Consider the following 13,136-nt stretch of genomic DNA (forward strand, 5'->3'; position numbering starts at 1 on the left):
ATTCTTGCCAGTGACCTGGACACATTAAGGAAAAAGAATTCACTTTACAATACTCAGTTAGTATTTGGTATAAAGTTTGACCAACCATGTTGTAGCTAACTGATCAGTGTTAATATTCCCGTTGATGTGATGGTGTTGGGCATGTGTACCAGACAAGGAGTCCCCAGGGCTGGAAGAAGCTCCAGTGTTCTGTCAGAGTAGCAGTCATGATCACATCCCTACATTACTAGCATTAGCAGCTCATGAACATGATTTATAGTCCTCGTAGATGATACCAAAAAATATATTAATGTTCTTCAGTTGAATGGGATTTTTTTCAGTTGCTATTGCATTTGTAATGTGTTCCAATATATTTTGCTAATTTACTTTAAATCAGAAATATAGTTTCCCAGGGATGGATTTTTTTCTTGTCAAATGCATGTTTCTTCTTTGGTAGTGGAAGATGAGAAAACAATAAATATCACCCTTGAATAAATGCCTACATGTCCAAATGCCAAGTCTGCAGGGACAGTGATGAATGTCATGGAATTGAATCATTTCTAAACACTGTCTCAGTAATCCCCAGCCTCCTCACTAAGTGACGATTTGCTTGATGGCATAGCTAGATAAACAGAAATTTATCAAATGCTTTTGGAATATATTTTTTGTCCAATTCCCAAGACTACTGTTATCAGTCACGCTGTATGAACCATGGCCAAATGCAGCGATACTTTCTCCAAGGAAAACTGTTAACTGTATTGAATTATTAGAGTAGTGTTGAGTTTGTTACAAATTGTCTATTAAGCTGTGTGATTCATTCTACTGACACATGCTTGGAGGATTCACATGATTTGTACGTCTGAGTTGCTTGTCATAAATGGTAGAAATTCAATAAAGCACATTCCAATGACTGAATATTTGAGTTACTTCAAAAGAATTCACAGAAGATTATTCGGAGGAAGGGCCTCAGCTGAGTGGTTTGCCATCCTAATGATGATTATGCTTTCCTGTTAAACCAGTGCTGGGCTGATAGACCTTCAATCAAGAGCATTTGCTGGTCCTGACTCTCATATAAGAGATGAAATTTTGGTCATTTCGACGGTTTTACCATTGAATGTCTAAGGCTGTGTCTGAGATGGGAAATATTTTATTTATCATTATTGTAAGGTGATATTTGATAGGGACATGAAATGTCACAATATTCTGACTAGCTTCTACTCCAGACAGTGAGATTGCCTAGTCGTATGACTGGGGTCAGGTTCCTACAGACTATATTGTAGGACTGGAGACAGGATGGATTTGCCCAGTATTGACCCTGCATTGAAGGAACAGCAAGGAATTGAGGCTTCTGGATGTGCTTGGACTATACATTATACCGCTGTTGAATATTGTATATGCTGGAAATCTGATAACAATAGAATGTAATAATTTATAAAATGTTTAATAATGAAGTCTAGTTTTGTTGCTCTTGTACAAGTATTTATTTATTTATTTATTTATTTATTTATTTATTTATTTATTTATTTATTTATTTATTTATTTATTTATTTATTTATTTATTTATTTATTTATTTTGAATATTGAATGGATGGTAATATTTTCCATTTTAAATGAGTGGTCATTAGTTGTATACTAAATGAATGATCATTTGCTCTATTTTTAATGGATGGTGGTTTAATGTATATTTAATGGATAGTCATTTATTATATTCAAGTGCATGTTAATTTGTTCTGTACTGAGTGGTTGGTTAAATGTTGAGTTGAAAGGTGTGATAATATGTTGTAAATTCAACTGGTAACAATATTATATCATAGTGTGTCAGTGAAGGAGGGAAAACCACCAGTAACTGTGAATAAACCCGTGAGCATGAGCAAGCTTACAGAGTCGACACCTGATTGACATGGGGAATTGCACCTCTTTAGACTATGAACCAGTCTATGGATCTCTCTGCAGTGGAATTCTTTTAGATTTCAAACACACAGAACAAAGTAATTTTCTTCAAAGTGTCTGCTTCCTTAGAATGAAGTAATGTGCCACAGTCATGTGCAGCACAGAGTTGCTTTCCTTTGTTACATCAGGATATCAGGATAGTAGTTTTCATACAGATTGTGGTTCATGGTCTGTAATGTTCAAAACCATAGTTTCATCATAAGTCATTGGGTTTTTTTCTTTCACCTGATAGTTTCTTTCACCTGATAGTTTCTTTCACCTGATAATATAAGTGATTAAACCACTAATCAATATGTCATCAATCTTACTCACTAACCCATCACCACAGCCACTGCTGTTATGCACTCATGAATTAGAATATTCTTCTTTTTTTTCATTGTAATTCTCTCTCCTTGTCTCCTGTTGTCACTGATGGTAAATATTGTCATATAACCTGATCGCTGATGTAAGTGGTGCTGCTGCTAGTGTACATGCAACATGTTGTAGTGAAAGAGCTTGGCTTCTATTCATATATGTAGACCTATTGAACCTACATCAACAGCTGATGGTGAGTCATGAGCAGATCAATTCCTGGAAACTCAACCCCTGTGTATGTGTCACTATTGTGACTGGATTGAAGCAATCACACACAAACATCACAATGGCAGGGAATGAAGCCATCTTGTTTTACACAGCCCTTTTCAGATTTAAACCTTGTGTCAGTGTTGAATAAAAATTAGTATAAAATTAGGCAAAGAAAATACAGTGGTGTTTACAAGTTTGAATTTTATAGTTTTTACAAAGGAACAAGGGAAATCTGTGTAACTATAAACTATGCGATATAAACTATGTAACAGCTTAATGCAGTTTTAAACCTTTCAACTGTACTTACTTACTTACCCAACACTGAATAATTAGTTTGCCTTACTGGTAAAATCTTCTTCAAGTGAAATGTTTGAAAAAATAGCAATTTCATGTTTACTCCTTGCAGAAAATAGAAAAATGTGGATATCACATGTAAGTGTGTTAAAACAGGTCTGTAAATATCCTGTTTTAAAAATAAACATGGTACTAAGTCTTGATAGAAAAGGCCACTGGTTTGTTTGTAAACACTGTACATTGTACTTACCTGACCTTCCTTATATGCATATTTGCAAAGTGACCCCTATGGATTTGTTTTTCCAAGGTTTTATCTTGCCAAGAAACCTCCCTGTTAGGTGGTAGATATAGATATCGCACCTTGTCCATTCCTCAAAAACAACCAAAACAAGATATGTATGTTAAGGTCTCACTCTATAACCATTTTTTTATTGTTCCTTTTTTACATTAACTTGAGAACTAGAGTCTGTGCTATATTTGGTGATGTACTTTATTTATGAGTGTAATTGACTGTTTAGAAATGAACTCATTTTCTGTTACAGAGAAAGGTCATTTAAGGAAATTTGAGATAAGTGTTTAATAAAAACAATCTCTAAAAGCATAACTGAAAAATGGAGAAATGAGTGAATTATCAAGTAATATAGCCAGCGCTACACTTTAAACCAACAGTTTATGAAGCAAATATATTGAAATTACTAATGTGTTAAGCTTCCATTAAAATGTTGATAGGAGTTCATTTTACACTAATGCTCTGAATCACTTTCCAGGGCTGTTATTTTATCATCATCTTTCCTAATGGGCATTTTGTTCCCAATATTTGGGAAAACATCAAGAGTGGCAGTTTAGTAATGTTAAATATTCATGAAGTATTGTAGATTGAGATGCTGCCATGTTGTGTCGTGCTGAGCCTAGCTGGTAGGCTTCATTTAAATAATAGTATGGTTGGGGATGTTTGCTTTACCAACTCGCCAGAATGTCAATAATCTGCTCTTCATACATCATATTGCTGATCTTTTTAGATGATACTGGATATGCAATAAAAGCAGGGGATAGGGGAGAGGGGGAGGATGTAATTTCAAGCACATAAGGTGTTAGTGCCTATTGATATAAGTGAAGTTAAAAAACTGTAATACTACATGCTGTGGTAGTTTTTTGGGCTGCATAAACATGAAATGGTATAATAACAGTTTTGAAACTTACTTAAGTTATGCTTGTGTGATGTGAAAAAGGGAGTTGTCAAACAATAATGGAATAGTTCACTTCAAAATCACCTTGGTTTAGAGAAGAATATTCTTTTTTCTGAGTTAAGTATTTAAAATGTTAGTTAAGTATTTAAAATGTTTCAAAACTGTATCGGGACATAATGTAGGCCAACTGTTGTAGTCTAAGGGAGATAACTCCATGAATTGTTTGTGTGGAACAATTCACCTCTTAAATGGTGGTCTTCAACCACAGTGTGGAAAGTGCAGGACACAAATCAGATTCTTGTACCTCCATCCTGTCTTGCACTGGACACATAACATGGACTGTCTTCTCAGACAGCCGACACTGTTTTTATAATATGCCTCACCCAGCAGTTACTGGGTAGCATGAGATTGTTGCTTGACATTGAGATTGATGTCTAGCATGAGTTTCAAACACACACTGATTAACAAACTGGAGTGATGACAGTATAGTGATTTGAGTACACACATTGTGAATGGTATTTGACTCATAAGTGGAATTATTATTGTAGCTGTCTGTTGATCATCACTGGATATGTTGTTGATCATCACTGGATATGTTGTTGATCATCACTGGATATGTTGTTGATCATCACTGGATATGTTGATCATCATTGTGAAATGAAGGTAGTACACTGCATGATAAAACAATCCATGTAGTTTGTAACTTCTGACAGAGTTTAGTACATTAAGTCAGTGATACAGTGACTGACAATGTTGATTACATCAAAGCAATGATACAGAGACAACGTAATAGTCTTAAATATGATCTCAGATGATATCTTACAAAATTGTTCATGGCACATACATGTACATGTACTTGAGAGCACAAATAGTGTACAATGTCATTCATACAGTACACCTGGGTATATAGAGGGAGTGAGTTTATTGCACTCAGCAATATAACAGCTAAATGGCGGCGGTCTGTAAATAATCAAGTCTGGACCTGACAATCCAGTGATCAACAACATGCGCATCAATCTGCGCAATTGGGAACTGATGACATGTGCCAACCAAGTCAGCAAGCCTGACCACCCGATCCCGTTAGTCGCCTCTTTCGACAAGCATAGTCGCCTTTTATGGCAAGTATGGGTTGCTGAAGGCCTGTTCTACCCCGGGACCTTCACGGGTATTGGGTATATTGATATTAAATTGGGTGTTAGAGGTCTCAAAAGAAAGGGCAGATAAATTTTGCCACTAGTGTTAGGATGGAATGAGGTCGTCTGAAAGGTAAACATTTCACTAATACATTTTTTTGCAATTTAAAGGGCCCATCTAAATGTCTTAATGAGTACTTAATGAGCTCATTTCAGACATAGATGCCATAGGGTAGCCTTGTGGTTAAAGTTTTCACTAGTCACACTAAAGACGCAGGTTCTATTCCCCATTTGTTTACAATGTGCGAAGATTTTTTCTGGTGTCCCCAGGTGTGATATAGCTGGAATTTTGCTAGACTAGACGTAGCATAGCACTAAACTTACTCATTTTAAACATACATATTTTTTCTGGGACACATAAGTGATGTAAAGTTTATGTGGTAGGTGTACAGTAAAAGTGGTAGTCCACCAGGAAATGACACTATTCTTGTTCATGGTATTTGACTGGTTAGTCTGTCTCACAATCCCTGTACTACGTTATGTTCCTTGAATCTCCCAACTCACTGGGGCTCAATTTCAGTTTAAATGAGTTTGTTTGTTACTATCACAGTTCTATATATTCAGGGATGAAGCGTTAGTCTAACTGATGATAAATTGAACTCTAATTACGGTTCCTGCTGTAGAACAGTTGTTAGTTTTAGGGGAAGCATGTTTCACTCCAGTTTGTGGCCACTAGAACAATGTTTGATTGCCGTGTTTCTGTGTGATGCTGAAGAGCTGAGATTGATGAGACCGAATGTGCTGTTTATATCCCCAGATTATGAGTTTTGGACACTTTAGTACATCCGTGGTGTTCTCATTAATCCCATTAACAACTGGAGCACATGTCAGTAACTTATAAAAGACAACTTGATTTTGAACACAAGCCATCATCTGTATATTTACAATGCCTCTCTGACACAACCTGTCATGTTATGGCATGAGTTAACAATGATATCTTAAAATGTATGGCAGTAATTGTGTGGCTAATAATGTTTAGTTTTGTATGGTCTAGTTTGCTGTTGGACCAACAGTTAATGTCATTATATCAATTCCCTTGAATTAGACTATTGCATAATCTCTGAACATATATGATTTTTATTGTACAAACAAACCCTTTAAAATTAAACAGGAGCCCAAGGGAGACCAGAGATTTAGAACCTGGAGAAATCTAGACTTGCTTCATTTAGGGCTTCAGCATTGCAGTGAGGCCTGGATGTAGGGAAAATAATATGATTCATGGGTTGTGAGACAGACTACATTGGAAGTGTGAGATCAGTTTGTCATTTTGTTACTCTATTGATATGCAGTGTTTTCCACACTATAAATAGCTTCTTCCAATGTTTGACAATCTCACCTGATTGTGAGTTTAGTTTTAGGAATATTGGGTTTATTCCAGCACTATCACAGTGAGGAACACCAGAAATGGGCTCCACACTTTCTACCCATGTGGAGTATTGAACCTGGGTCTCCGTGTGATGAGTGAACCTTTTACCACTAGGCTACCCGACCGCCCCTACACTTGACTAACCAGGGTACCTTGTATCTTATATGATGGGGTGTCATGGGATATTGTGCTACATGCACTTCATACATGTAGTACATGTATAACAATATTTGGATCTATTTTTACATTAAATCCTCTGTGTTAGACTTTGGTTGATGTGAAGTTGTTGTGTTGCAGGACTCTAGGTGGATGTATGGACGAGAACGCCCACTGCTACACCCTGGAGGTGTCGTTCTTCAGCTATCAGACCAGCACCACTGGACAAGCCATGCCATACACAGAGGAAGGCTGTATCCTTCACAGTAGAGGAGAGTAGCTTCATCCATTGTCACCTTTTAGATACTCATCATGAAGAATGAGTCTTTCATGAATAGTCTAGTATGGACATTTGTCATATCTTTAAAATGTTTGCACACACAAACCAGCATTGTCCTGTTCTATGGGTGGTGATTGGAAACCCAACTCCCCCAATACTGCATGCTTGTCAGAACACCTGTGACTGAGGATCAAGTGGCCGGGTAGATGGACGTCCTCATGCCATGTGTGCATTAATGGTCCAGGGCCCCGTTTCACAAAACTCTCGTAAGCCTAAGATCTCGTAACTTTTCTCGTAGCATTTGCACCTCCTATGTTACAGTATGCCAGGAACGAGAGCTACGAGAAAAGTTACGACATCTTAGGCTTACGAGAGTTTTGTGAAACAGGGCCCTGATTTGATCAGAGCAGAGATTGGTGGAATACTGATGGCATGTGCAGCAACATTCTCCTGCTCACTCAGTGGCTTTATAAGATAGAGAGGCTACACAACATACTGCACACACCTCATTTGCCATGGCTCACAGAGGTCTAAAGGTGACAGTCAAGGACAGGCAGTCAAAATCTCAAATTTGAATCTGCGTTGACAAAAGGCATAAAATTCTGTTTGTGTTAAAATGAAAAAGATTGTGAATGGTGTATTATGATGTGTAATGATTATGAAACAGGAATTTCTATCAGAGTCATGTAAATATTTTAGCATTGAAACACTTATGGCTTGATATGAATAGTAGTGGATTTCGATGTTTCCCTGGAGTTGTAATGATATATTTATTCTTACTGAATGGCAAGTCTTTTTGGAAACATGTTTGGGTTTTACTAGCATTGAAAAGTTTCTGAATTGCCTTGACAATGGTTGACATGAATTTCCATAAGTTTAAACCCTGCCTGAGTGTGATCCTATCCTGCATGTACAAAACTGTATGAATCTTGTGAGTGTGAGTGTGAAAGGACAGACATGGATTTGAGGAATTCTTGTCATAATGGCAAGTTAACAAGGAGATCCCTGGATTGAAATCCAGAGCAACAACCCATAAGAGCCCCGAAATGTCCTCCCCACGCACCCTCACAGCAGCAGCAGTTGACCCCTCACACCACCCCCATACACCATCACATAATCCTTGCATCACCCACATATCACCTTCACATCAACCCCACAGCACCCTCACATCACCCTCACATTGCCCACACATCACCCGAACACATCCTCACATCACGCACACAAGCACACGCGCACACACATACACATCACACATCACACACACACATCAACCCCATTTTACAAAAAACAGAGTTAATTTCATTACACTCACATCACCCACAAATCACCCCCACATCACCCGCACATCACACCCACAGCATCCACACGTCACCCCCCAGCATCCACACATCACCCCTATGCACCCTTACTTCACCCACACATCACCCCCAAATCACCCACACATCACCCTCGCATTGATCCCACAGCATCACCATACATCACCCACACACACACTTGCATCACTCGCACATCAACCCCATGCACCCTTACAATACCCCCTCATCACCTTAACATCATCCCCACATCACCCTGTCATCACCAACACATCACCCAACATATCACCCATGCATCACCCACTCGTCACCCTTGCATCATCCCCACATCACCCATGCATCACCCACAATGTCCAAATAAAAGAGAGTCCGTCATGTTATCTGTTAAGCACATTAGTTCATCAGGTATTTCAGCTGACCTTATACTTTTGTTAGAATGAAATGCAGTGCAAAAAAAAAATTAGTGCAATCGTTCATTAACAAGACAAAAAAGTTTTGATACCATATTGATATTAATGTGTAGAAAGCTCTATCTCTTTTTCTTTTACTTCTTTCTTGTCCACTGTCATTGTTATATGCAGGAATCTAAATTACCTATACTCGTACCAATCCTTTTCTCTGTGAATTATATACATTTAAAACAAAACACCCACACATCACTCACACCACATGACCGCACACTCCCAAACTGATGAGGAAGTGTACTGTTGATCAGTTAAAACTGAACTGACAGTACGTTCATCTGAGTTCCCTGTGGTGGAGAGACACACATGGATCTGCTGCTCATTAGAGTGTAGGAAAATCTGACATGACTGATGTCTTCAATAGAGATACATTCATTCCCCTTCAGTTGTTAGAAAACATTACACGCTTTGGTATTTCAGAACGGATTTATGAGGCATCAAAATGTCAAAAGTTCTCTTCAGAATGAAAGGAAGGCTTTGGTGTTATTGTCATTTAATGACAACAGTTCGATCCTGTCATCTTCTACAGCCCAGATGATAGTGAGGCATAGTTTATATCTTAATGGCAGTTTATCACAGGGCGCTCAAAAACATAATGGCTTATTACCAAAATATAACTGGCCATTAACCTATGAATATTAAAAACAGAAGGAGATTACTGCAGTGTCTAAATGGTTCTTCAAAAACATTGTCAGCTTTAGCCTGTATGTAATCCTTCTTTATTGTCCATGGCGCACCAAACATGTGTGCCTGATAGTCTTTTTCTACAGACAGAAGATTATCAGGTTCTATTGAAAATGAGTAATTTGGACATAAAATTTGGCAAAATAAGTATTTGATTGTTATTTTGTCAGTTTGATATTACATTGATTACTAATTTAAATGTGTGCTTATGTTGATTAATGTTCAAAGTCAAGACATATGTGAGTAGTTGTATATGGCAATAATGAAACTTGTCATACATCCCAGTCAATATCAATCAATACATTCTCATAATCAAAGTTTGAGCTTAGTACCATTGCGTATATGGACCTTGACCGTGTTGAGATATGAAGCTAGGCCGAAACCTTGCACGGACATTCCTGGACTACTACAAGCTCATTGGCTACATCAGCGCCAAGCCTAGCAGCAGCATTGTCCCCAAGCCTGGGATGTACCGACACCGTGAGCGCCAAAACAATGACAGAGCAGTGTCTGAACCCAATGGGAGGAACCCCCTGGATGACTCCAGGTACTACAGCCAAAGGTAGCTAGATGGACAAATTTAGGAGTGTTTGTAATCCTGGAAATACGATAAGTTTCTCCCTGGCTAGGGCACAAACAAACATCGAGGGTACATCAATTCATTGCACCCGAGGGACCAGTAAACAACATATTTATCTTACTGAACACCTCACTATTATTTTGGAGCTGTTTGAAGCATGGTTATCAGATTGTACGCTCCATCCAACCTGTGTGAATCAAACGAATCAATTCTTACATCTTGATGTTTCTCCTACAGATATTGTCACTGCAGTGTAATTCCCCATCTTAATATTCACAGGGACTACATTTGAATGTTTGTCAAAATTTATTCATTGGAACATCTTTTCATAGTCTTCGCAAGATTTAGCAGACGACACAAGAAAAACCGATTAAGAGTATTCTCCCTTCTACCGATTTGCATTCACAAAACATCAGTATTATCTGTGCATCATGTGTGGTTCAGTGTTATTTGAGATAAACAAGTAATACCACGAGTTGCCACTGACAACTGGGTATGTTGAAATGTACCTCGCTTGTAAGCAGTGTACATTGAAAATAGTAGAAGAGCACTTAGCCAATCAGAAACCTACATGCATGTGTAAGGTAAGATAAATAAATATTGCTGTGGGATTGGATGAAGTAGCTTCAGATGACCCAAGGTATGTGGTGAAGCAATCTATCTCTCATGTCAATATTTCCCTAAGCATCACAAGGATTGTCCCAGCACTGCACCGGTACACGTTATTCTTCCACATCAAATAAAACAACTTGTTACAACTTTGTTACTTTTCAGGACAGTATAATCTGATGCTAAATCACCAGCAGTACATGAACCATATTTTAGGTTAGAATGATTAGTTGTGGAATAATTTTCCTTTATTCCTATAATTGATGCTTGTGTTTTAACCCCTATCAAGAATATCCCAGTGTCTCCCTATCAAGATTATCCTGGTGTCCTATTTGACAATTCTATTTTTGTTTGTTAGATACGGTGATAAATCTAGTCGAGAAGAGAAGAGTTCCCGGCGTGGTGCCGACTACTCGATCAACAGCAGCAGTAGCGCCTTCTCTGACACGCCCACATCCATCAGGCTACAACTAAAGGAGAGGGATCGCAGATTCTGATTTGTGTTTGAAATATAAACACAATACATAATTAATCAAAATCCTTGAAGGAGATCATGTATGTTAGCTTCAGGTGTTCATTCCATCGTTCACAATCAGCCGGGATGTAATATTGTAATGAGGGGTGCACATGTACCCATCATATCATTATCCATTCCACTGTCGCCACGGTGATGTGAAATAGGTGACATGCAAGCCAATAGTGACATTTGAGTGACAGCAATGTATGAGTGTCAGTTTCAAGTATGGGAATGTCAGTGTTATTAGTAAGAGGATTGATCAATGGTGGATGGCCATCAGCTGTCTACAAGACTTACAGAAAGGTGATACCTGCTTCTGTTGGTGATGCCTTCTGTATAGATGTATGGGAGTGATAATATATCGGAATATGCATGGACTAGATGTGCACTAGTGACAATGAGCCAGGAAATACTGGACATGGTCAGGGTTCTTCATACAAATAGGTTTTTGAAGCTAGAGGATACTAAGTAATGAATAGCAAGTAGTTCCTGACTTGAAGGATTACCAGTGTAGAACTGTTAGAGTTCTGATTCAGATTGAACACCCTTTCATGTTTCAAATTAGCATTAATCTTGAAATCTTTCAGAGAGTTATCATGGAATTGTTAAAAATATTGCTTTCCTGAAAGGGAGACTGATTCAGGTTTTTAATGTGACAGAGACTTAGTGTGATCTTCTGTGAACAGATGAAGAGGAATTTTATTCAGTGTCCAAACTGAGGCCACTGGGGCTGTTGACCTTTACCTTCAAGGTCAGTGTTACCAGAAATGTTGACCTTATCAACTGAAGATTTATGTTACCAGAAATGTTGAGCTTCAATGTCAATGCACAAGATGAAAATTTGAAAGTTCAAAGTGATTTCAGTTATAAAGTAAACCCAATTATAATCAATGAAACATTTGTTTAATGAAATATTCTTACTGGAAGTGGTTTTATCTAAATTTTTTAAATATACGATCATGCCTCACTCACACAGAATTAACCTAAGGTGACATTAGTCACCAGTGATACCTTTTACAGAGTTTCAGTAACTTTTGTCTCATTGTAGATTTTATTTTTCTGTCATATTCTTAAAACAATAATTTTGGTTCCATCCTTGTCAAAATCTGTATTGCTTTGAGTGCCATTGCTATAGTCTGTTTGGCTCAAAAACAGACCGATGAATTGCAGTCTAGCTCGAAAACTAATAAACGTAACATACTCAATGAAACGTTGATCATTGTCAGAACATTATACCAACTCTGTCAGGTTTTTGCAGAATATTTTTCCTTAAAATAAAAAGGTTGTTTTAACTATCATTAAAATATTGACACAGTTCTCTATTACGAGGGAGGAGTGCAGAGAAAGGGACAACCAGGTGTGCTAGAAAGCATGGAGACAACTCAGCCTTTTCTTGGCACTTGTGCACATGCTTCACAGCTGTGCTTTTCTCTGCACTCCTCCCTCACTATAAACAGTGAACTGTGTCAGTATTTTGATGAAAGTTTATTAAACAACTTTTTTTTATTTTTAGGACAAAAGTTCTGCAAAACCCTCACAGAGTTGGTACGATGTTTTGATTATGATCAGCATTTCATTGAGTATGTTATGCTTATTAGTTTTCAAGTTACATTGCAATTCATCAGTCCACTTTGGATCCAAACAGACTATACCTGCCTGGTAGGCTTGCAGCATGGCACAACCACTAGGTGAAATGCCACCATGTCATCTCATGTGGGTCTCATGTGGGTCTACTCTCACATGGCAGAGAAGCCACCTGAGTCACAGAACCTTTGCCGCCATATACACGTGGGTTTAAAGTCAGTATGGTCTCATAAGCTTGAAATATCTTACAATATACCAGTAAATTTATCTCCACCCAAATAAATATTTATCATTGTCAGTTGATTTGTCAGTATTCTAACATACACAAGTATTTGTTCTGTTAAAAAATATTGTATTAATAGACAATAATAAATGTAAGTAAAATTAGAATGGAAAATACTTTATATCAAATATTT

At 37.7% G+C, this 13,136-nt stretch overlaps 1 protein-coding gene across 2 annotated transcripts; it reads left to right on the forward strand.

Annotated features, from left to right (window-relative positions):
- The first annotated feature begins 6,834 nt into the window (after positions 1-6,834).
- Positions 6,835-12,352, forward strand: LOC137290482 (cytosolic carboxypeptidase 6-like). 2 transcript variants are annotated; one of them, XM_067821451.1, is made up of 3 exons: positions 6,835-6,943; positions 9,794-9,992; positions 10,978-12,352. In XM_067821451.1, exons 1-3 carry the CDS (start codon positions 6,847-6,849, stop codon positions 11,114-11,116), a joined length of 435 nt encoding a protein of 144 aa, XP_067677552.1. In that variant the 5' UTR covers positions 6,835-6,846; the 3' UTR covers positions 11,117-12,352. The 2 variants fall into 2 exon arrangements, with proteins under 2 accessions (XP_067677552.1, XP_067677553.1); XM_067821452.1 differs by having other exon boundaries at positions 9,794-9,977.
- The last annotated feature ends 784 nt before the right edge of the window (positions 12,353-13,136 follow it).

The sequence above is a fragment of the Haliotis asinina genome, chromosome 7 (genome assembly GCF_037392515.1).
Source record: "Haliotis asinina isolate JCU_RB_2024 chromosome 7, JCU_Hal_asi_v2, whole genome shotgun sequence".
Lineage (NCBI taxonomy): Eukaryota > Metazoa > Mollusca > Gastropoda > Lepetellida > Haliotidae > Haliotis > Haliotis asinina.